Here is an 18,361-nt window from a genome sequence, read left to right as displayed (position 1 = left end):
GGTCTTACCAGATAAGACGCTCCCATTCCTCGAAATTCATCAATGTAGAGATGTCTCCCTAAAATGTTGACTTGAACTCTGATGTATAAGGTGAGTACCGTCATTGCCCATAATGACACCGCCAATCTCGTGAAATCTAGTAAAACAACACGAAAAAAACAAAAGCAACTTAAATGAGCTAGAAAACCAAGTGCAGATAATGTAAACCAGGCAATGTTGTGTAATAGCCAAGTGGGTGTTCATAGTTAGAATTTTCAGATTTTCCCATATCTCAATCTTCTCCAAAGATGTCAGTGTATCCTTTTCTAGCTTTAATCTATCAGTCAACTGTGAATGATCTAATTCATTAGATACCCGATTCCACAAATAGTACATAGCATAAGGTAACGTTGTCGAATCAACTATTCTCTGAATGCTCTCAAAATGAGCTTGCAGCCTATCAAACCAAAAACAACAAATAAATTTCACTACTAAACAAAATGAAACTTTAAAAAGTCCAAGAGTGTTATAATCAAAACAAAATGTGTCGCCGCGGACTCGTGGAAGCTTCAACAAACGAAACTCTTGAGTAACAAACGCTTGGATTTATATTCAAGAAAGAAAGTCTAGTGTAATAATCATCATCATGTATCAGTCCAAATGCATAAAGACAAATAATACATGAATAGGATCACCGACAGAAACTCTCACAACCGACAACTGCTTTATCTTTACATGCATATTTTTTATCTACTAAGAGCCGTTTCTCTCTTATTTAGTCTTGGATGATCACCGCTTTTCGTGATATATATAATGTGTACGCGTTTAGGTTTAATTACCAACAATAACCAAAACAAAAGTAAAGTCCTCTCCGGCCTCCACTTACTTAATGTCGCCTTCCTTGTGCATAAACTTCCAACGGCTTCCTTCCAATACATGCGAACCTCATGAACGAAATGTATCCATGCTATTCACAGTCATTCCAAAAGAAAAGTCACCAACTCTGATTATCACAAAGCCCTCTACTCTGCTTGGACCCCAACAACGACCACACAATGTTAATTCTAGCCTTCATTTGTGCATCATCGATAACACTTATTCATATATGTACACATTTATCAGTTCTTGGATATATCTTCCAAAATTCGGCTTCCCCCTGCCCTCTTCACCGATTATCTTCATAGAGTGCACCGATACACACACGACACATACACATAAAATCCATATATATATGGTTAGGGACTTGAAACAACTATCTTGCTTGCTCATCATCTTCATTTCTCTAGCTGCTTCATGCATATAAATTATATATAGGCAGCTAGCTAGCTCACCAAATTTCCCCTTATCCTTCAATTCCCCAAAGAATCCAAGTACCCGGCCATGTCTCGCAGTTGTTGCATATTTCTTTTTTTGGCTTCGGCTGTCTTGTTTCTCTTCATCTCAGAACGCTTACCACTGCTGCCTCGACCGAAAGAGTAACATTGGACCGAAGGTGGACATAATAAGAAGGAATCTCTTGAACAATGGCCCGGGTCGCGACACCTCAAATGGGGTAACTTTATAAAAAGTCCAAGAGTGTTATTAACTAACCGCTTTATATCACTTCTTCTCAGATATGGATTTATATACTTTCACGCCGAAGTCGGCATAAAGCTTCTTTCACGATCTACAACAATGGTAGTCTAAATTTGTTCCGCTGAGGTTAATGGAGAAGCTCTATTGAAAGCGATGCCAATGCGGGTGTTCATATCGGTTTCTCATACATGATACAATTGATAATATAATTGATGGAGAGACTTCGGATTAAGTAGCATTTTACTAAGAGAAAAAGGTAAAGAGCTTAATCGAATACATTGAAATCAAGATTACATTGGTAATTGAAGCCAATCGAGTCTCTATTGGTCAAGATCGATATCACGAATTTTGAATTGGACCGGTTCTTACTTGAGCAGAATTTGTAGTTTTGAAACATGTGAGTCAAATGATCTTGAACTCGATTAAATTATAGTTTAAGACTTTAATTTCTAAAATTAAGTCTACTGGGTCTCATAACATGCAATACCATTACCCACTGAATTTGCAAAGAAAGGCATCATAGGTTGGATTGCACTCCAAACATCAGACTGTTACAAACGATGCAACATACCTTTGTTTTATCGCGGTAACTTCTTAAACCATGAATTGAGTTTTCATGATAGTACTTCTGCATGATATTATAGTATCTCAATTACTTTCTTACTTCAGCAGAATTTAAGTATAAGCTTTGTCATCAAAGAAGCAATGTGCGCTGAAGTTGAGAATTCCACACCCAGTTCAGAAAGCATGGTGAAGATTGCAGATTCTCTGAGCTTGACCACAAATCAGGGACTTCTAATGGAGGCTGTGGCACTTGAAAAAGTTAAGTTGCAAGCTGAGCAAGATGAAAATGATGGAGAGGCCAAGTACATAGATCACATGATTTGTCTTGTCACACTCATGCACGACCTTCTTGTGAAAATAAAACAGACCCAGAGCACTACTTCAGTTCCAATTCCTCCTGATTTCTGCTGTCCTCCAATATGTCTTCAATCTAGAGCACCGATTTATTGTTTGTTTTATCATCAAATAGGTTGAACAGTTTCTTTTAATGTTTACTCCCACAGTCCCACGTCGCAATGTACTTCGAACAATCAATGGGAATAGCAAGTATCTTTAGCGATGGAAATGAGCTCGCTTTAGAAGAACATCACGCCGTCAAAACCTAAGCGATCTCCTGAGAAGCCAGTGGAAGAGACCAATTTAAAATCCTCTAAGACTGGTTCCAGATCCTACAGCAGTTCAAATGAGAAACCCGTACAACTTGACTTATTGGCAAAGAAGCGGTTGTCCCTTCCAAACAACGGTGCGTGCATTTTTCACATGCTAAGGCCTGTAACTGTGCCTGCCTTCTTTTTTACCTTTCTAATTAAACTATTACTTGGAAGTTGCGACTACTGTCTTTCTGATAGTTTAAGTGTTAAGTTTTGGGCGAAAAAATCAAGCAGATTTGGAATGAAGTCTAGTTTATATCTGAAACATGAATTAAGAAATTGGCATCACACAAAAATTGGTCACTCGGTTCCGTATTGTCTAAGAACACTTCTGTTTGAAGAAATTAGTAACAATGGGGCATGGTTCAAGCTCCCTCTCTAAATCCAAAAGCCTCTGTCTATGTCCATTATAAAGCTTATACAAAACATACCCACTCCCTAAAAGTCCTACACACAAAGAAATTAATAAAGCTACAAAACAGTAATAAGTTATATCAGAAAACAATATATAAAATGAAAATTACCTAATGGAAATTACCTCCAAAAAAAGCTTGTCACAAATCTTCTCTCATATGATGTTGTAGTGAACATACTTTCACGTCTGCCCATTACAACTCTCATTCGAATCAAGTACACTTGTAAACTATGGCGCAGTATTATCACTGATGATCCTTTGTTTCCCGAGTTGCACTTTTCGCTTGGTGTCAAGAATCCTGGTCATGTATATGGAATTCGAGGTAATCTATGTTTTGTCGAAAAGCCAAAAGATACAACCGTTGGCATAAAACTCCATGATGTGTGGCCAACAAACAAAAACCAAAAATATTACTTGCAAAACGATTGTTACCTTTCTACATGTCGTAGTTTGATGTGTTATCTTACCATGAGAGATAAGTTTATTCACATATGCAATCCAATTACTCAGAATCACATTAAAGTACCCATCCCCGTAGCCGGCGGGATCTCCCGTGAGGATATTTCTGGCTTCGGCTATGCTCCACAGAGCAAGAAATATAAATACGTACGGTTTTTATACAGAAAACTAAACAACAGTTTGACTGCAACAGTTTTCACTTTGGGTGGTGAATCTTGGAGAGAGTTGGAGCATGTTCCATATCCTCCTCGCCTTGGGCCTGTTTACTGTAATGGAGTTTTATATTGGTCAACGGGACTCAAAGCTGGACCGTATTTTGTTCTTTCCTTCGACCTTGAGACTGAAGAATTCCAAAAAAGGAGGGTTTTTCCTACTGGTACCACCTATGATAGAATTGTGGGGGTTAAGTATCTCGTTGTACTCGGAGAGAATGTATCTTTGGTGCGAGATCTCCCACCAGATTATCTGGAAGTGTGGACACTGATGGATGAAAAGAATAACATTTGGGTCAAGAAATATCATCTTCGTAGAACTCCTAAGTTGAGCCGTATTGGTTTCAAGTTATCTGGGCTTTGGATGAACGGGGATCTATATGGGATGAGAACAATCAAGAAGAAAGATGGCACCATCGTGAAGAGACTTTATTCGTACAACGCAGAGTCTGAGAAATACACTGCCATTAAGCTCCCGGCCCCTTCATGAAGAACAGGAATGCAGAAAACATTTTACCTTCCCTAGTCCTGAATCATGTTGGAAGTCTAATACACCCTGTTCCTCTTGTATGGTTTTTGGTGATGTGTTGAGAAAAGACTCTTTCATGGTTGCTTTCATTCTTAAGGTCGGACTCACAGCACCATATTGGGGGTCTGGATTAATTCCTTTTGTTTAATAAAAGAGATAAGATTTAAAAAAAAAGATAAGATTTAAGAAAAAAGTTTTTTTCTATTTTGGGTTACTCCCGAACAATTGAAATCACCAAAAAAAGAGCGTAGAATTGATTTTTTGAAGAAAAATCTGATGTGTCAGTTTGAGAGAAAAAAAAGGGGCTGACGTGGGTCACTGGGAGCATTCTCAACTACTCAGTATTAATGGTCTTAGATATATATGCAGCTCGTTCTCAAAACTCAACAAGGTGGAGTCAATCATCACTCCATAAACGATATGTTCCATGATAAACTCTGGCTATCAAAACTAACATTTCCCTAGTTTCTCTTTATCACAGATGTATTTCACGAATCCTCAAAAGATCAATAGCTTCTACAAGTTCAATTTTATCCACCAACTTTAAGAAGCAGGCGGAAACATCACTACTAAATGCCAGTCATAATCGTAATATAAGTTACTACCATACACAAATTGGTACTACATCCCTATTTTTGACAATGTCTCGTGCAAGATATAAAATAATCATAGATGGGAAAAACCACATACTGTACTAGTAATTTGCTCGATAAATAGACCGACCTACAAAAATGTGATGTTAGCCTCCAACACAATCACACCTAGAGCATGATTGTACATATGACAGCGAGAGAAAAAAAAGTGTGTGCGTGTGCGTGCGTGTGTGTGTGTGTGTGTGTGGGGGGGGGGATCACACTGCTCCTGGAGAACCAAGTATGATTGTACATATGGCAACGAAAAAAAATGTGTGTGTGAGTGGTGGTGGGTTCTAATATGTGTATAAAAATTACTATTTGAAATGGACCTTTATGATCAATATTACTGGCCTTTGAGAAACCTGATAAACAAAACCGGCAACAAAATCCTAATTTTAAATGAAGTAAAGTTTCTGATACAGTTCTTTGCATCTACTTATCTAACATGCTTCATCTGCCTGCACAAACAACAAAAATGGAATTCAGTTTTCTTTCCCCTTCAATGAAAACAATTTCGGTGTTCAAGCTGTATAGCAAGTACTTCAGAGGAACCAACTGGAAAAAAACTGACTGTAAGTAAGCTGGGATTATAAGCTGAGGCTTATATAAACTGCTCTGAGGCTTATATAGCTAGTTATCTACATATAGAAACTAAAACTGTCTAAACTTAAAACCAAATCACTGACATTTCCTTTCCTTTTTCCATTACCCCTTCCTCTCTTCCAAGCAAGCATCTTCATCTATCCTAAAGCTACATACGGGAGCTAATATCGAATAAGTCAAGTGAAATATATAGCTTTTGGGAGGAGAAATATTGTGAGTTATTGAAGAGTTCTATTTGGAAAAAGTGGAAGATCATATGTGATAAATACTTCGCAATTGTCAACTATCATTCCGCTATGGTTGAATATATAACAGTGTCCACACATGTATATATACTCCACATTTGTGAAATGGGTGGTTAAAAGAGCAGGTTGAATACCTACAGACGAATGACAGCAAAAAAGTCTCCAAACAACAATAAGTTGAAGATGTACTTGGTATAATATATTTGTGCCACGAGAGAGCTATGATAAATTATTATATTTTCAGTGAGAAGAGAGTTATTTACACTGCTACATGCACTTACACGGCGAAAACCTATCTACAGACACCCCCCTTCTCTAGGAATCTTGATAGAATAATGTTGATTTTAAGAGGTAGTAAACAGTCTGCATTACCAAGTACCAACTAAAATATGGAATAACATTAAGGGGCAGGACCGCAGGAGTATTGCCTAATTAAAAAGTTCAAATGATTTCCTTCTTAGTTAAAAAGTTGAAAGCATGAAAAAGTCGAATAAACTTTAGCTTATTGTCGCCATTATCATTGTAATTATCTACAATAGTCAGCAAGTAAAAGAGAATTTCTTAAAAAAGACAAGGCACACAATCTGCAGAATCTCAATGAATAAAGAATCATATCATTTTTTATAAAAATCCAAGAGAAAGTTATTAAATCAGTGAAGTATGATTTTATGGAAGACCAAATCCAACCAAGCAACCAATGTATACATCAGCAAGATTAAATATAGGGTTTTACTCTACACGCGCCGCTAAACATTGACTTATCAAGAAAGCCATGTTAAAAAACAAATAAATATCAAATTATGGCACAATGCTAATGGGATAAAGTGTATATGGTGTGTGTATAAATAGATTCAGTGCACTATTCATACCAGAATTTATAAAAGAATATGGAAAGCACACTGCACTGAATGGCTTACACTAAACAAGTGAGATTAAAGTATGTGTGGAGGTTGAAACTCAAACCAAGTTATTACAAGTTCTTCAAAGATCATTTAATGGAATCACATCGTGATTACATGCGCATAGAGCCACAATTACAAACACAGCAGCACACGTGAAAAAGAGCAACAAGTGGCTAAAGGAACCGTCATTTATTTCAAGCCCATCAAATCAAGAACAGTTTCTCAAGCAAAAGAAATCAATGGGGATACCATATCCCTTGAATGATGAATAAAGAGTTGTAGTTTGAAGATGTAGATATCTTTTAACTTTAACAAGCATGTCTTAAATAAAAATCATGTACATGATATGGTCAGTGAAAAAGAAAAAGTAGCAATTGCAGACTAGCTATCACTTCACAAAATAGTTGTTATATTAATTAGAGAGATCAAACATTTTATTAGATTAAAAAACAGCGCAAGAGGCAAGACATTGTTGCTTGTTTCTTTGGATATATAAACAAATAACCCCAGAAACAGAAAAGCATAAATTAGAAAAATACGTGTTTTGCAAGAACATTACAACAAAATAATATGCATAATTAACATTTGCAGAAGAAAAAGTAGGTAAACAATATACCTCTCAAAATGCATAAATTATCCGCCAATGATTTGCGAGTACAATCAATTTATCGTGTTACCAAATGTTGTACCTCCAAGCAATGCACCTTGTGAGGCAGCAAAAACTGCTGGATCGATAATAGGAGTCGACGAGGAACCCCCATTCCTTCCACCATTTCCACTAGTACCTCCCAGATGCAATTCTGAGATATTTGGAAAGCCCTCTCGCCCCTCCATTCCTTGATCATATAGAAATCCCTTAAACACATCCCACCAATCTTTACAACTGCTTGGTAAGCATACTCATCTTCACCATCACCAATAGCAGTTACTATAACACACTTCAAAACAGCAGGAACGCGAACTTGCCCTGGTAATGCCTCTTTAAAACTAGCATCTACATTCCAAAACACTCATAAAATTACAAACTCAGATTCCAAACACAAAAATAATTCAAATCATATAAACACTAGAATTCTGACCTAAAGGAAATGAAACACATATATACCTTGGTGACTAGAACTAGTATCAAAGCTTCTAGGGGGAGTAGTATTTGATGTAGAAGTATGTGAAGTTGTGGTTTGAGAATTAATAAGTCTAGGTTTCTTAACACCAGATGTAGACCCAGAAGAAGCATCAACAGCAGCAGAGGCAGAAAGCTGATGGCGTTCACGACGATGCGCTGCAGGCACCCAAGTACTCTTAATATGAGTAGCACAATCATAACCACGGCTCTTACAACAAGTTCTACACCTTCTATGACTACAATCTTTCTTAGCTTGATTACCACAATCTTGACATGTCGCTGTCGACGTATTAGAGCATGTGGCCGCTATTTTGTGAATTATGTAGACCTGTACTAGTTGGTAGCAAACACATGTATGAAGAATCTACCTTCAATTCATTTTTTGCTCTAGTTATATATAAATGTTTCTATACATATCAGATTAACATAAACGAAGGAAAATTACAGTGCAAAACAATGAGCTCTCTCTATCTCTTTCATATTCATTTATTTGTAAAAGATGTGATTTTACCTTTCAATTAAAACCTCGTTGGAGGCGTACCAAGAAATGTGTCTCTGATAGCGTACAATTCGTTACTGACATCTCTAATATCCATCCTCTCTGACGGTGATTCAACAGAACATGCAACCCCAATTTTGACTATTGCAGTCATGCACTCTAGCAGTTTTGTTTTTCTATGATTGCCGATTCCTAAGTTATTAGCATCTCCTAAAGCATCATCTCCTTCAGATAGAAGTATTGGATCTACGATCTTTATAAGTTGATCTTGCAAACTGTTGCTAACATAGTTATGGAGGCTTAAACCGTCTTTAAACATCTCATCGGTTGGTCTCCTTCCTGTGGACATTTCCAACACAAGAATTCCATAACTGTACACATCTCCTTGTGTAGATGCACCAGCTCCCATACCATATTCTGCAATATATACATCAATCACTAGTTTCCATAAAACCATTTAAATGTAACAAAAATAAAAAATAATATATATATATATACACACACTACAGATTGAGAGATTGAAAAGCTAGCTCCTCACAATCGTCAATTAAGATATTGATAGAAGTAAACAAACTAGCTTAATTACCACAACAACAGTTCTTTACTCCTCGATCTTTTGAATTTTAACTCCACTAACATAGACTGAAAAGAAATTATATCAAATTAATTAATCGTTTTATTATCTCTAACAGCTTTTTATTCGCACTAACTTTCCTTTTTCCTCTTTTAAGATATCTAAATTAATAAGTATGATATAAGCTCCGGAGTTGAAAACATCCAACTATCCAAAGCCCTTCTTAAGCTCATGTACCTGGGCGTTAATGGTGTCGAACTTAACACGGGGAATAAAAAAGAGGCAAAAAGATTTGAGTTTCACTAAAATGTGGCTGCACGGAAAGATTATAACTAATGATGCGGTATACCTAATATTAAATTCATGCATTTATAAATTGTAAAAAGGACTGAAATCAGTATACATCAATCTTTAAATTCCAACACGAGGCGGCATAGCCAATAGATCCCTTTACCCCTGTTGAGGTACTTTGATTATCATGCAAGTTCTCTATTGATCCCGGAAGAAGCTTTGCTAAGCCAAAATCACCAACATGGGCTACCATATCATTATCAAGAAGCACATTGCTTGGCTTTAGATCACGATGAATAACCAAAACGTGGCACTCGTGATGAAGATAGCAAAGAGCAGAAGCAACATCAATCGCGACATTTAGTCTTTGAAGTAGGTTCAAATTCGATTCTTCATTTTGTTCATTGATCTCTTGATGCAGCCACTTCTCTAAACTTCCATTTGGCAGGAACTCAAAGACTAGTGCTTTGAATTCAATTCCTTCATAATCCACAAAGAGAGCAAGAAGTTAGAATCTTAACAAGATTTCGATGGCGGATATTGCGCAATGATTCACACTCTGTCAGAAAACTCTTTAAAGCTCATCTCAATTGAAGTTTGAACACCTTAACAGCAACAACGGTTTCATATTGGTTGAGCATTCCCTTATACACACTGTCAAAACCACCTGAACCAACAAAATTAGCTGGAGAAAATCCACCAGTTGCGTGAGAAAGATCTCCATAAGAGACCTTAAGATGTTGATCACCGAATGATTGTGAAGAAGCCGTTTTAAGTTTACTTTTTCTTCTCACGTAAAATATTAGAGAACCTGATGCCAAAATAATGAACACTGCCACACTGATCAAAATTGCTATCCTGGAAGGATTGGACATTCCTTGCCTCTTTTCATCTTGCTTTCCAGATTTCTTTATCCGGCATGGCGGCAATTGCAGTTCGCGTATACCCCCACAGAGATCAGAATTCCCAGCTACTGAAAAATTGCTTGCAATTCTAAAGATTCCGTTCACTGGTACCTCACCTTTGAGTTTATTGAAAGATAGATTCAATAGCTGAAGATACGGAAAGTCCTCTAAATATTTTGGAATTCCACCCGACAAGTTGTTCCTTGATAGATCTAACTCTTGGACACTCTTTAAAGAACTCAAAGATTGAGGAACTATCCCTTCAAACAAATTTCCGTCCAAGTTTAAATATTCTAGACTCAAACACTCACCAAAAGTATTAGGTATTAAACTAGACAACTTATTTCCGCACCACGGACATTTCAACAAGATTTTTAGTTTTCCTACTTCTAAAGGTAGGGAACCAATTAAGGAGTTCATAGAGAAGTTAAGATGAAGCAGAGTAGGAATATTAAAGATCTCTTTTGGTAGGGTACCATTTAGGTTGTTTTGTCCCAGATCCAGTTTTTGCAATTGGCTAAGAGCACCAAGACATGAAGGAATGTTTCCTTCCAAATTCCTTCCTAAATACAATTCACTAAATTTAGTATTGTTTGCTAGAGAAGATGGGATCGGTCCGGATAATTTGTTCTCGGACGGATATAACCCTCAGAAACTACGGAGTTTTCAATAGAATATGGAATACTACCGGAAAAGTTATTATAGTCGAGACCTAATACAAACAAACCCACGGGTTCCCAATTCCTTCCGGATAATTCCAGATATTTGATTGCCTCCTAGAGTCAACTCTTCCATTCGGTTGGAGAGATTGGTAATAGAGTTCGGGAAAACACCTCCAAATTGTTTAGGGCCAAAGCCCAATGACTTTAGATTACCGGAGTTAGTCAAATAAGTGATAAAACTCAAATCTTGAGCTTCTCCCGTTCCTAGCTGATTGCTTCCAAGATTTAGCCGTTCAATAGTTTGAGGGAATTGAAAATCCTTAGAACTGGTCCTTTAAAATTGTTTTCTCAAATATCAAATAATTGAAGTTTAGAAGCATTGGCTAATGAAACCGGAGTAGTCCGAAAGTTGATTTCCAGCACCATAGAAACCGAACCGAGATTAGGAAGAGTGATGCCCATGTCTAATGGAAGACTACCACTAAATTGGTTTTCGGCAATTGCTAAGATATTCAAGGATGAGATGTTGAAAATTGGCTCACCGGATAGTAAATTACCTCCAACACCGAATTTTTGTAAGCTTGACAGATCTACCAAAGTCGGGTGGAATACTTCCAACCAATTTATTATCAACTGCGTGAGAAGACTTGAAGCGATGAAAGATTACCTAAAGAAGAGGGTAGCACTCCTGTCGGTTTGTTTCTTTCAATACTCAAGAATTCAAGCTTTGACAATGAGCCAAGCTCTGCGAATATTCCCTCAGAAATTTGTTCCAACCTAAATTAAGGACCCCGAGTTCAAGACATTGGGTTAGATTGATTGAATTTCTCCTTGAAATTGTTTACGAAAGCAGATTGAGTTTTTGAAGTCCTAAACAACCGACCAATTTCTTGTGGGATCTCACCGTAGAGTTTATTCTGCGCATAGATTGATGACCCTAGGAAACTTAGGTTTCCAATATGAGGCGATATAACGATCCAACCAAACTCGGGCCGGAAAGATTCAAACTTATGACTCTTTGATGACGCTTGCATGTAATGCCTTGCCAGCGGCGAAATGGAAAGATTGGTTCGGGGAGCTTAAGCCGCCTTGAATTCCATCTCTAATAGCGATTAGAGAGTGAAGATCGATCTCATTTCCAGAGGTAGCCATAGAAGGTTTTGTTTGTGACATCAACTGGTTAAAGAGTAGGAAGATGATGTAAAAGTTCAGTAATGTAAATGCCTGGTTTGAAATCATTTTTGCGAATTGTATAAACACTAGAATTCTGACCTAAAGGAAATGAAACAGATATATACCTTGGTGACTAGAACTAGTATCAAAGCTTCTAGGGGGAGTAGTATTTGATGTAGAAGTATGTGAAGTTGTGGTTTGAGAATTAATAAGTCTAGGTTTCTTAACACCAGGATGTAGACCCGGAAGAAGCATCAACAGCCAAGAGGCCTAAAAGCTGATGGCGTTCACTTCACGAATTTACGCAGCTGCAGTAACCCGAAAGTACTCTTAATATGAGTAGCACAATCATAACCACGGCTCTTACAAAAGTTCTACACCTTCTATGACTACAATCTTTCTTAGCTTGATTACCACAATCTTGACATGTCATGTCGTATTAGAGCATGTGGCCGCTATTTTGTGAATTATGTAGACCTGTACTAGTTGGTAGCAAACACATGTATGAAGAATCTACCTTCAATTTATTTTTTGCTCTAGTTATATATAAATGTTTCTATACATCTCAGATTAACATAAACGAAGGAAAATTACAGTGCAAAACAATGAGCTCTCTCTGTCTCTTTCATATTCATTTATTTGTAAAAGATGTGATTTTACCTTTCAATTAAAACTTTGTTGGAGGCGTACCAAGAAATGTGTCTTTGATAGCGTACAATTCGTTACTGACATCTCTAATATCCATCCTCTCTGACGGTGATTCAACAGAACATGCAACCCCAATTTTGACTATTGCAGTCATGCACTCTAGCAGTTTTGCTCTTCTGTGATTGCCGATTCCTAAGTTATTAGCATCTCCTAAAGCATCATCTCCTTCAGATAGAAGTATTGGATCTACGATCTTTATAAGTTGATCTTGCAAACTGTTGCTAACATAGTTATGGAGGCTTAAACCGTCTTTAAACATCTCATCGGTTGGTCTCCTTCCTGTGGACATTTCCAACACAAGAATTCCATAACTGTACACATCTCCTTGTGTAGATGCATCAGCTCCCATACCATATTCTGCAATATATACATCAATCACTAGTTTCCATAAAACCATTTAAATGTAACAAAAATAAAAAAATAATATATATATATATATATATATATATATATATATATATATATATATATATATATATATATATATGCACACTACAGATTGAGAGATTGAAAAGCTAGTTCCTCACAATCGTCAATTAAGATATTGATAGAAGTAAACAAACTAGCTTAATTACCACAACCACGGTTCTTTTTACTCCTCGATCTTTTGAATTTTAACTCCACTAACATAGACCTAAAAGAAATTATATCAAATTAATTAATCGTTTTATTATCTCTAACACTTTTTATTAGCACTAACTTTCCTTTTTTTCTCTTTTAAGATATCTAAATTAATAAGTATGATATAAGCTCCAGAGTTGAAAACATCCAACTATCCAAGGCCCTTCTTAAGCTCATGTACTGGCGAAGTTAGCGATTGTCGAACTTAACACGGGAATAAAAAGAGGCAAAATTAAAGGATTTGAGTTTCACTAAAATGTGGCCGCACGGAAAAGATTATAACTAATGATGCGGTATACCTAATATTAAATTCATGCATTTATAAATTGTAAAAAGGACTTTGAAATCAGCATACATCGATCTTTAAATTCCAACTGAGATGGCATAGCCAATAGATCCTTTTACCCCTGTTGAGGTACTTTGATTATCATGCAAGTTCTCTATTGATCCCGGAAGAAGCTTTGCTAAGCCAAAATCACCAACATGGGCTACCATATCATTATCAAGAAGCACATTGCTTGGCTTTAGATCACGATGAATAACCAAAACGTGGCACTCGTGATGAAGATAGCAAAGAGCAGAAGCAACATCAATCGCGACATTTAGTCTTTGAAGTAGGTTCAAATTCGATTCTTCATCTTGTTCATTGATCTCTTGATGCAACCACTTATCTAAACCTCCATTTGGCATGAACTCAAAGACTAGTGCTTTGAATTCAATTCCTTCATAATCCACACTAGAGCAAGAAGTTAAAATCTTAACAAGGTTTCGATGGCGGATATTACGCAATGATTCACACTCTGCCACAAAACTCTTTAAAGCTCCTCTCAATTGAAGTTTGAACACCTTAATGAGAACAACGGTTTTCAGATTGGTTAAGCATTCCCTTATACACACTGCCAAAACCACCTGAACCAACAAAATTATCTGGAGAAAATCCACTAGTCGCTTTAAAAAGATCTCCATAAGAGACCTTGAGATGCCGATCACTAAATGATGGCAAAGAAGCCATTTTAAGTTTACTTTTTTCTTCTCAAGTAAAATATTAAAGAACCTGATGCCAAAAGAATGAACACGCCACACCGGATCAAAATTGCTATCACCGAAGGATTGGACCTTCCATGTTTTTACACCTTGCTTTTACATTTGTTAAATCGGCATGGCGGCAATTGCAATTCAAGTATACCCCCACAAAGATCGAATTCCCACTCATGAAAATTGCTTGCACTTTTAAAGATCCCGCTCTCATCGGCACCTCACCTTCAAGTTTATTGAAGGATAGATTCAACCGCCGGAGATATGGAAAGCCCTCTAAATATTTTGGAATTCCACCAGACAAGTTGTTCCTTGATAGATCTAACCCTTGGACATTCTTTAAAGAACTCAAAGATTGAGGAACTATCCCTTCAAACAAATTTCCGTCCAAGTATATATTTTCCAAACTCAAACACTCACCAAGAGTATTAGGTATTAAACCAGACAACTTATTTCCAGACACATACATTTCAACAAGATTTTTTAGTTTTCCTACTTCTAAAGGTAGGGAACCAGTTAAGGAGTTCATAGAGAAGTTAAGATAAAGCAGAGTGGGAATATTAAAGATCTCTTTTGGTAGAGTACCATTTAGGCTGTTCTGTTCCAGACCCAGTTTTCGCAATGAGCTAAGAGCACCAAGACTGGAAGGAATGTTTCCTTCCAGTCTATTGCTTCCTAACCACAATTCACTCAATTTAGTATTGTTTTCTAGAAAAGATGGGATAGGTCCAGATAATTTGTTTCCGGACAGATCTAACCCCTGTAAACTATGGAGTTTTCCAATTGAAGATGGAATACTACCGGAAATGTTATTAGAGTGGAGAACTAATACAAACAAACTGACCAGGTTCCCAATTCCTGCTGGGATAATTCCAGATATTTGATTGCCGTTTAGATACAACCTCTCCATTCGGTTGGAGAGATTGGTAATAGAGTTCGGGAAAACACCTCCAAAATTGTTTCCGTCCAAGCCCAATACATTTAGATTACTGGAGTTGGTCAAATAAGTGATAAAACTCAAATCATGAGCTTCTCCTGTTCCTAGATGATTACGTCCAAGATTTATCCATTCGATAGTTTGAGGGAATTGAAAATCCTTAGGAATTCGTCCTTTGAAATTGTTTTCTGCAATATCAAATAGTTGAACTTTAGAAGCATTAGCTAATGAAACTGGGAGTAGTCCAGAAAGTTGATTTTGACCACCATAGAAACCGAGGAGATTAGGAAGAGTGATGCCCATGTCTAATGGAAGACTACCACTAAATTGGTTAACGGAAATTGCTAAGTAATTCAGGGATGAGATGTTGAAAATTGTTAAAGGGACCTCACCAGATAGTAAATTACCTCCAATAAGGAATTGTTGTAAGCTTGACAGTCTACCAAAGCTGGCTGGAATACTTCCAACCAATTTATTATCAGCTGTGGAGAAGAGTTGAAGTGACGAAAGATTACTTAAAGAAGGTGGTAGCACTCCTGTCAGTTTGTTTTTTTCAATACTCAAGAATTCAAGCTTTGACAATGAGCCAAGCTTTGCCGAAATAATCCCTGACAATTTGTTCAAACTTAAATTAATGCCCCTGAGTTCAGTACATTGGGTTAGATTGACTGGAATTTCTCCTACGAAAGTGTTATTGAATAGATTGAGTCCTTGAAGACGAAACAACCGACCAATTTCTTGTGGGATCTCACCGTAGAGTTGATTGTGCTTTAAGTCGATGAGCCTTAGGAAAGTGAGGTTTCCAATATGAGGCGATAACGATCCAACCAAACTCTGGCTGGAAAGATTCAAACTTATGACTCTTTGATGACGCTTTCTGCATTTAATGCCTTGCCACTGACAGAAATGGAAAGATTGGTTCCAGGAGCTTAAGCCGCCTTGAATTCCATCTCTAATAGCGATTAGAGAGTGAAGATCAGTCTCATTTCCAGAGGTGGCCATAGAAGGTTTTGTTTGTGACATCAACTGGTTAAAGAGTAGGAAGATGATGTAAAAGTTCAGTAATGTAAATGCCGGGTTTGAAATCATTTTTGCGAATTGTATAAACTAAAAAGTATGTGGTGGAGTAATATATAGGAGCATAGCGCCTCTTCTTTTACCCCACAATCGCTGTTTTTTTGTTTTTTTTCTTTCTTCTTTTTCTTCCCTACTTTACAACTGTAATCCATTCATTGAATGTGTGCATAACATACTTTTTTGGCTGCTTTGGTTGACTTGTAAAATAATTTGGTTTCAGTCTTCAAATTTGTTGGCTTATGAGTCAATCTCTCCATTAATCTTGCCTCTTCTTTTACTCCACAATCGTTTTGTTTTTTTGTTTCTTCTTTTACCTCTATGTACTTATTTGTTTTGATATTTAAACAAAACATTTTTTTGGCTCACAGAAATGCCAACGTAACATGTTAGTGGCACTCCACACCTACAGGCTACAGCTACAGCTACAACATGAGAAATTGAGAATCTAAACTTGGATAAAAAGTTTTATCTACTAAAGAGTCACAGAGTAATGCCTATAATTAACATGAACATAGAGTGTTTGTTGGCCAGACTGTAAAGAAGAAATACCCATCTGTACATACCACTGAACTTGAGGTCCAAAACTTCAAAAATAGATGAGAAAACAAGTGGGTTTTCAACTTAATACAAGAAAAAGGACTTAAAATGACAACAAAGAAAGCCTAAACAGCAAGTTGGTGTTGATGGGAGGTTTCATCTTCACTGAAGCAACAATGAAGCTTTAGAGATTTTCCTAAGCTTAGAGAAGAGTCTGATAAACTTAGAGGAATTGTTTCAACCAACATCTCCCTATGGAGATAGGAACAGTAAGTGTGAAATGTGTTGGGGGTCACATTTAAGTGAAAGCTGAGGCCAAATAAGAAGTCCACTTCAAGGAAGTTCATCTCTGTTAATTTGTTATAGAAAACCTGAAGCCACAGCAGTACAATTTGGCAATCAGACGAGCAGTGTTCCTGGCATCATCAAGGCCAGGGTGCACGTCCCTCCCATGCTAACCCAGCCAGCTGAACTGCCTCTTTGAGATTGCAGCGGACTCCACCAAATACCTCATTGAATGGAACTCTCAAGTTGATCCATCTGATCCAGAGTTCAAAAGAGAACCAAGTCAGAAGCTTTTATGATCGTCGTGAAAAAGCATTCTCCAAAATTAGATAATTCAAATATAGATGGGATTAAAGAATTCACTAGAATTACCTGTTGAAGTAGGGAGGTTTCCGGATCCTCTTAAAACGACACTCTGATTCTAACATCACACGACAATCCCAGTTAGACCATGTAACAACAGCAAAATTTGTGTGCTTAATTCCCTTGTCTTCCAACCACTTATCAGAGGCAAACAAAGTTGAAGAGGCACTCAACCGATTAATGGTGTGCTTTGTTTGCCCGGCCCGCAAACAAAGAAACAGATACAAAAGTTGTCAGGTATGGTCGCGGCACTCAACCGATTCATATCAAGAGCATCAGACAAATGCCGACCGTTCTTACAGATACTAAAGAAAGGCGAGCCGTTTTCATGGAACGATCAATGCCATCAAGCATTCTCCACTCTTAAGGAATACCTCACAACACCCCCCGTCTTAGCTAAGCCAACAGACGGAGAAACTCTAGGGCTTTATTTGGCAGTATCGGACTTCGCCATCAGTTCGGTCCTATTCAAAGAGGAACACAATTCAGAAAAGCCGATCTACTTCACAAGTAAGACACTCACTCCATTAGAGAGGAATTACTCCTACATAGAGAGAGCAGTCCTTGCTTTATTATACTCGGCAAGAAAATTCAGACCTTACTTCCAAGCCCATCCAATCAAAGTACTTAGCGATCTACTGTTGAAGAGGATCCTTCACAAGGAAAATAAGACCACCAAGATGGCAATATGGGCCGAAGAGTTGGGCGAGCACCACATGGAATTCGTCCCCCGCACGTCGCAGAAAGGTCAGGTCGTCGCAGATTTCCTAGCAGATTTTCCAGTCGACGACCCCAATTGGGAG

General features: G+C 37.4%; 2 protein-coding genes and 1 pseudogene across 9 annotated transcripts; all 3 read right to left on the bottom strand.

Moving 5' to 3' along the window:
• Nucleotides 1-7,172: 7,172 nt before the first annotated feature.
• LOC147484385 (uncharacterized) lies at nt 7,173-8,847 on the bottom strand (annotated as a pseudogene). The gene is made up of 3 exons (XR_015205549.1): nt 8,473-8,847; nt 7,874-8,255; nt 7,173-7,762 (listed from the first exon to the last, which is right to left on the bottom strand). The product of XR_015205549.1 is annotated as an uncharacterized LOC147484385 (transcript).
• LOC147484383 (uncharacterized) lies at nt 7,380-17,702 on the bottom strand. Of its 7 annotated transcripts, none has more exons than XR_015204414.1 (5): nt 17,568-17,702; nt 15,689-17,450; nt 12,656-13,060; nt 8,403-8,807; nt 7,380-7,755 (listed from the first exon to the last, which is right to left on the bottom strand). XR_015204414.1 is itself a non-coding variant. In XM_086577165.1 (4 exons), the coding sequence occupies exons 2-3, from the start codon at nt 16,383-16,385 to the stop codon at nt 12,663-12,665; spliced, it is 1,095 nt and encodes a 364-aa protein (XP_086433291.1). In that variant the 5' UTR covers nt 16,386-17,450; nt 17,568-17,702; the 3' UTR covers nt 7,380-7,755; nt 12,656-12,662. The 7 variants fall into 7 exon arrangements, 5 of the variants coding, with proteins under 5 accessions (XP_086433291.1, XP_086433293.1, XP_086433289.1 ...); XR_015204415.1 differs by lacking the exon at nt 7,380-7,755 and adding an exon at nt 8,080-8,219; XM_086577165.1 differs by lacking the exon at nt 8,403-8,807.
• On the bottom strand, nt 9,359-12,250 carry LOC147484384 (putative LRR receptor-like serine/threonine-protein kinase At3g47570). Its single transcript, XM_086579743.1, has 3 exons — nt 12,121-12,250; nt 9,911-10,276; nt 9,359-9,735 (listed from the first exon to the last, which is right to left on the bottom strand). The coding sequence occupies exons 1-3, from the start codon at nt 12,248-12,250 to the stop codon at nt 9,359-9,361; spliced, it is 873 nt and encodes a 290-aa protein (XP_086435869.1).
• Nucleotides 17,703-18,361: the final 659 nt, after the last annotated feature.

This window comes from Coptis chinensis, chromosome 8 (genome assembly GCF_015680905.1).
Source record: "Coptis chinensis isolate HL-2020 chromosome 8, ASM1568090v1, whole genome shotgun sequence".
Classification (NCBI taxonomy): domain Eukaryota; kingdom Viridiplantae; phylum Streptophyta; class Magnoliopsida; order Ranunculales; family Ranunculaceae; genus Coptis; species Coptis chinensis.
The sequence above is the reverse complement of the archived record's forward strand: the minus strand, read 5'-3'. Positions and strand labels throughout refer to the sequence as shown.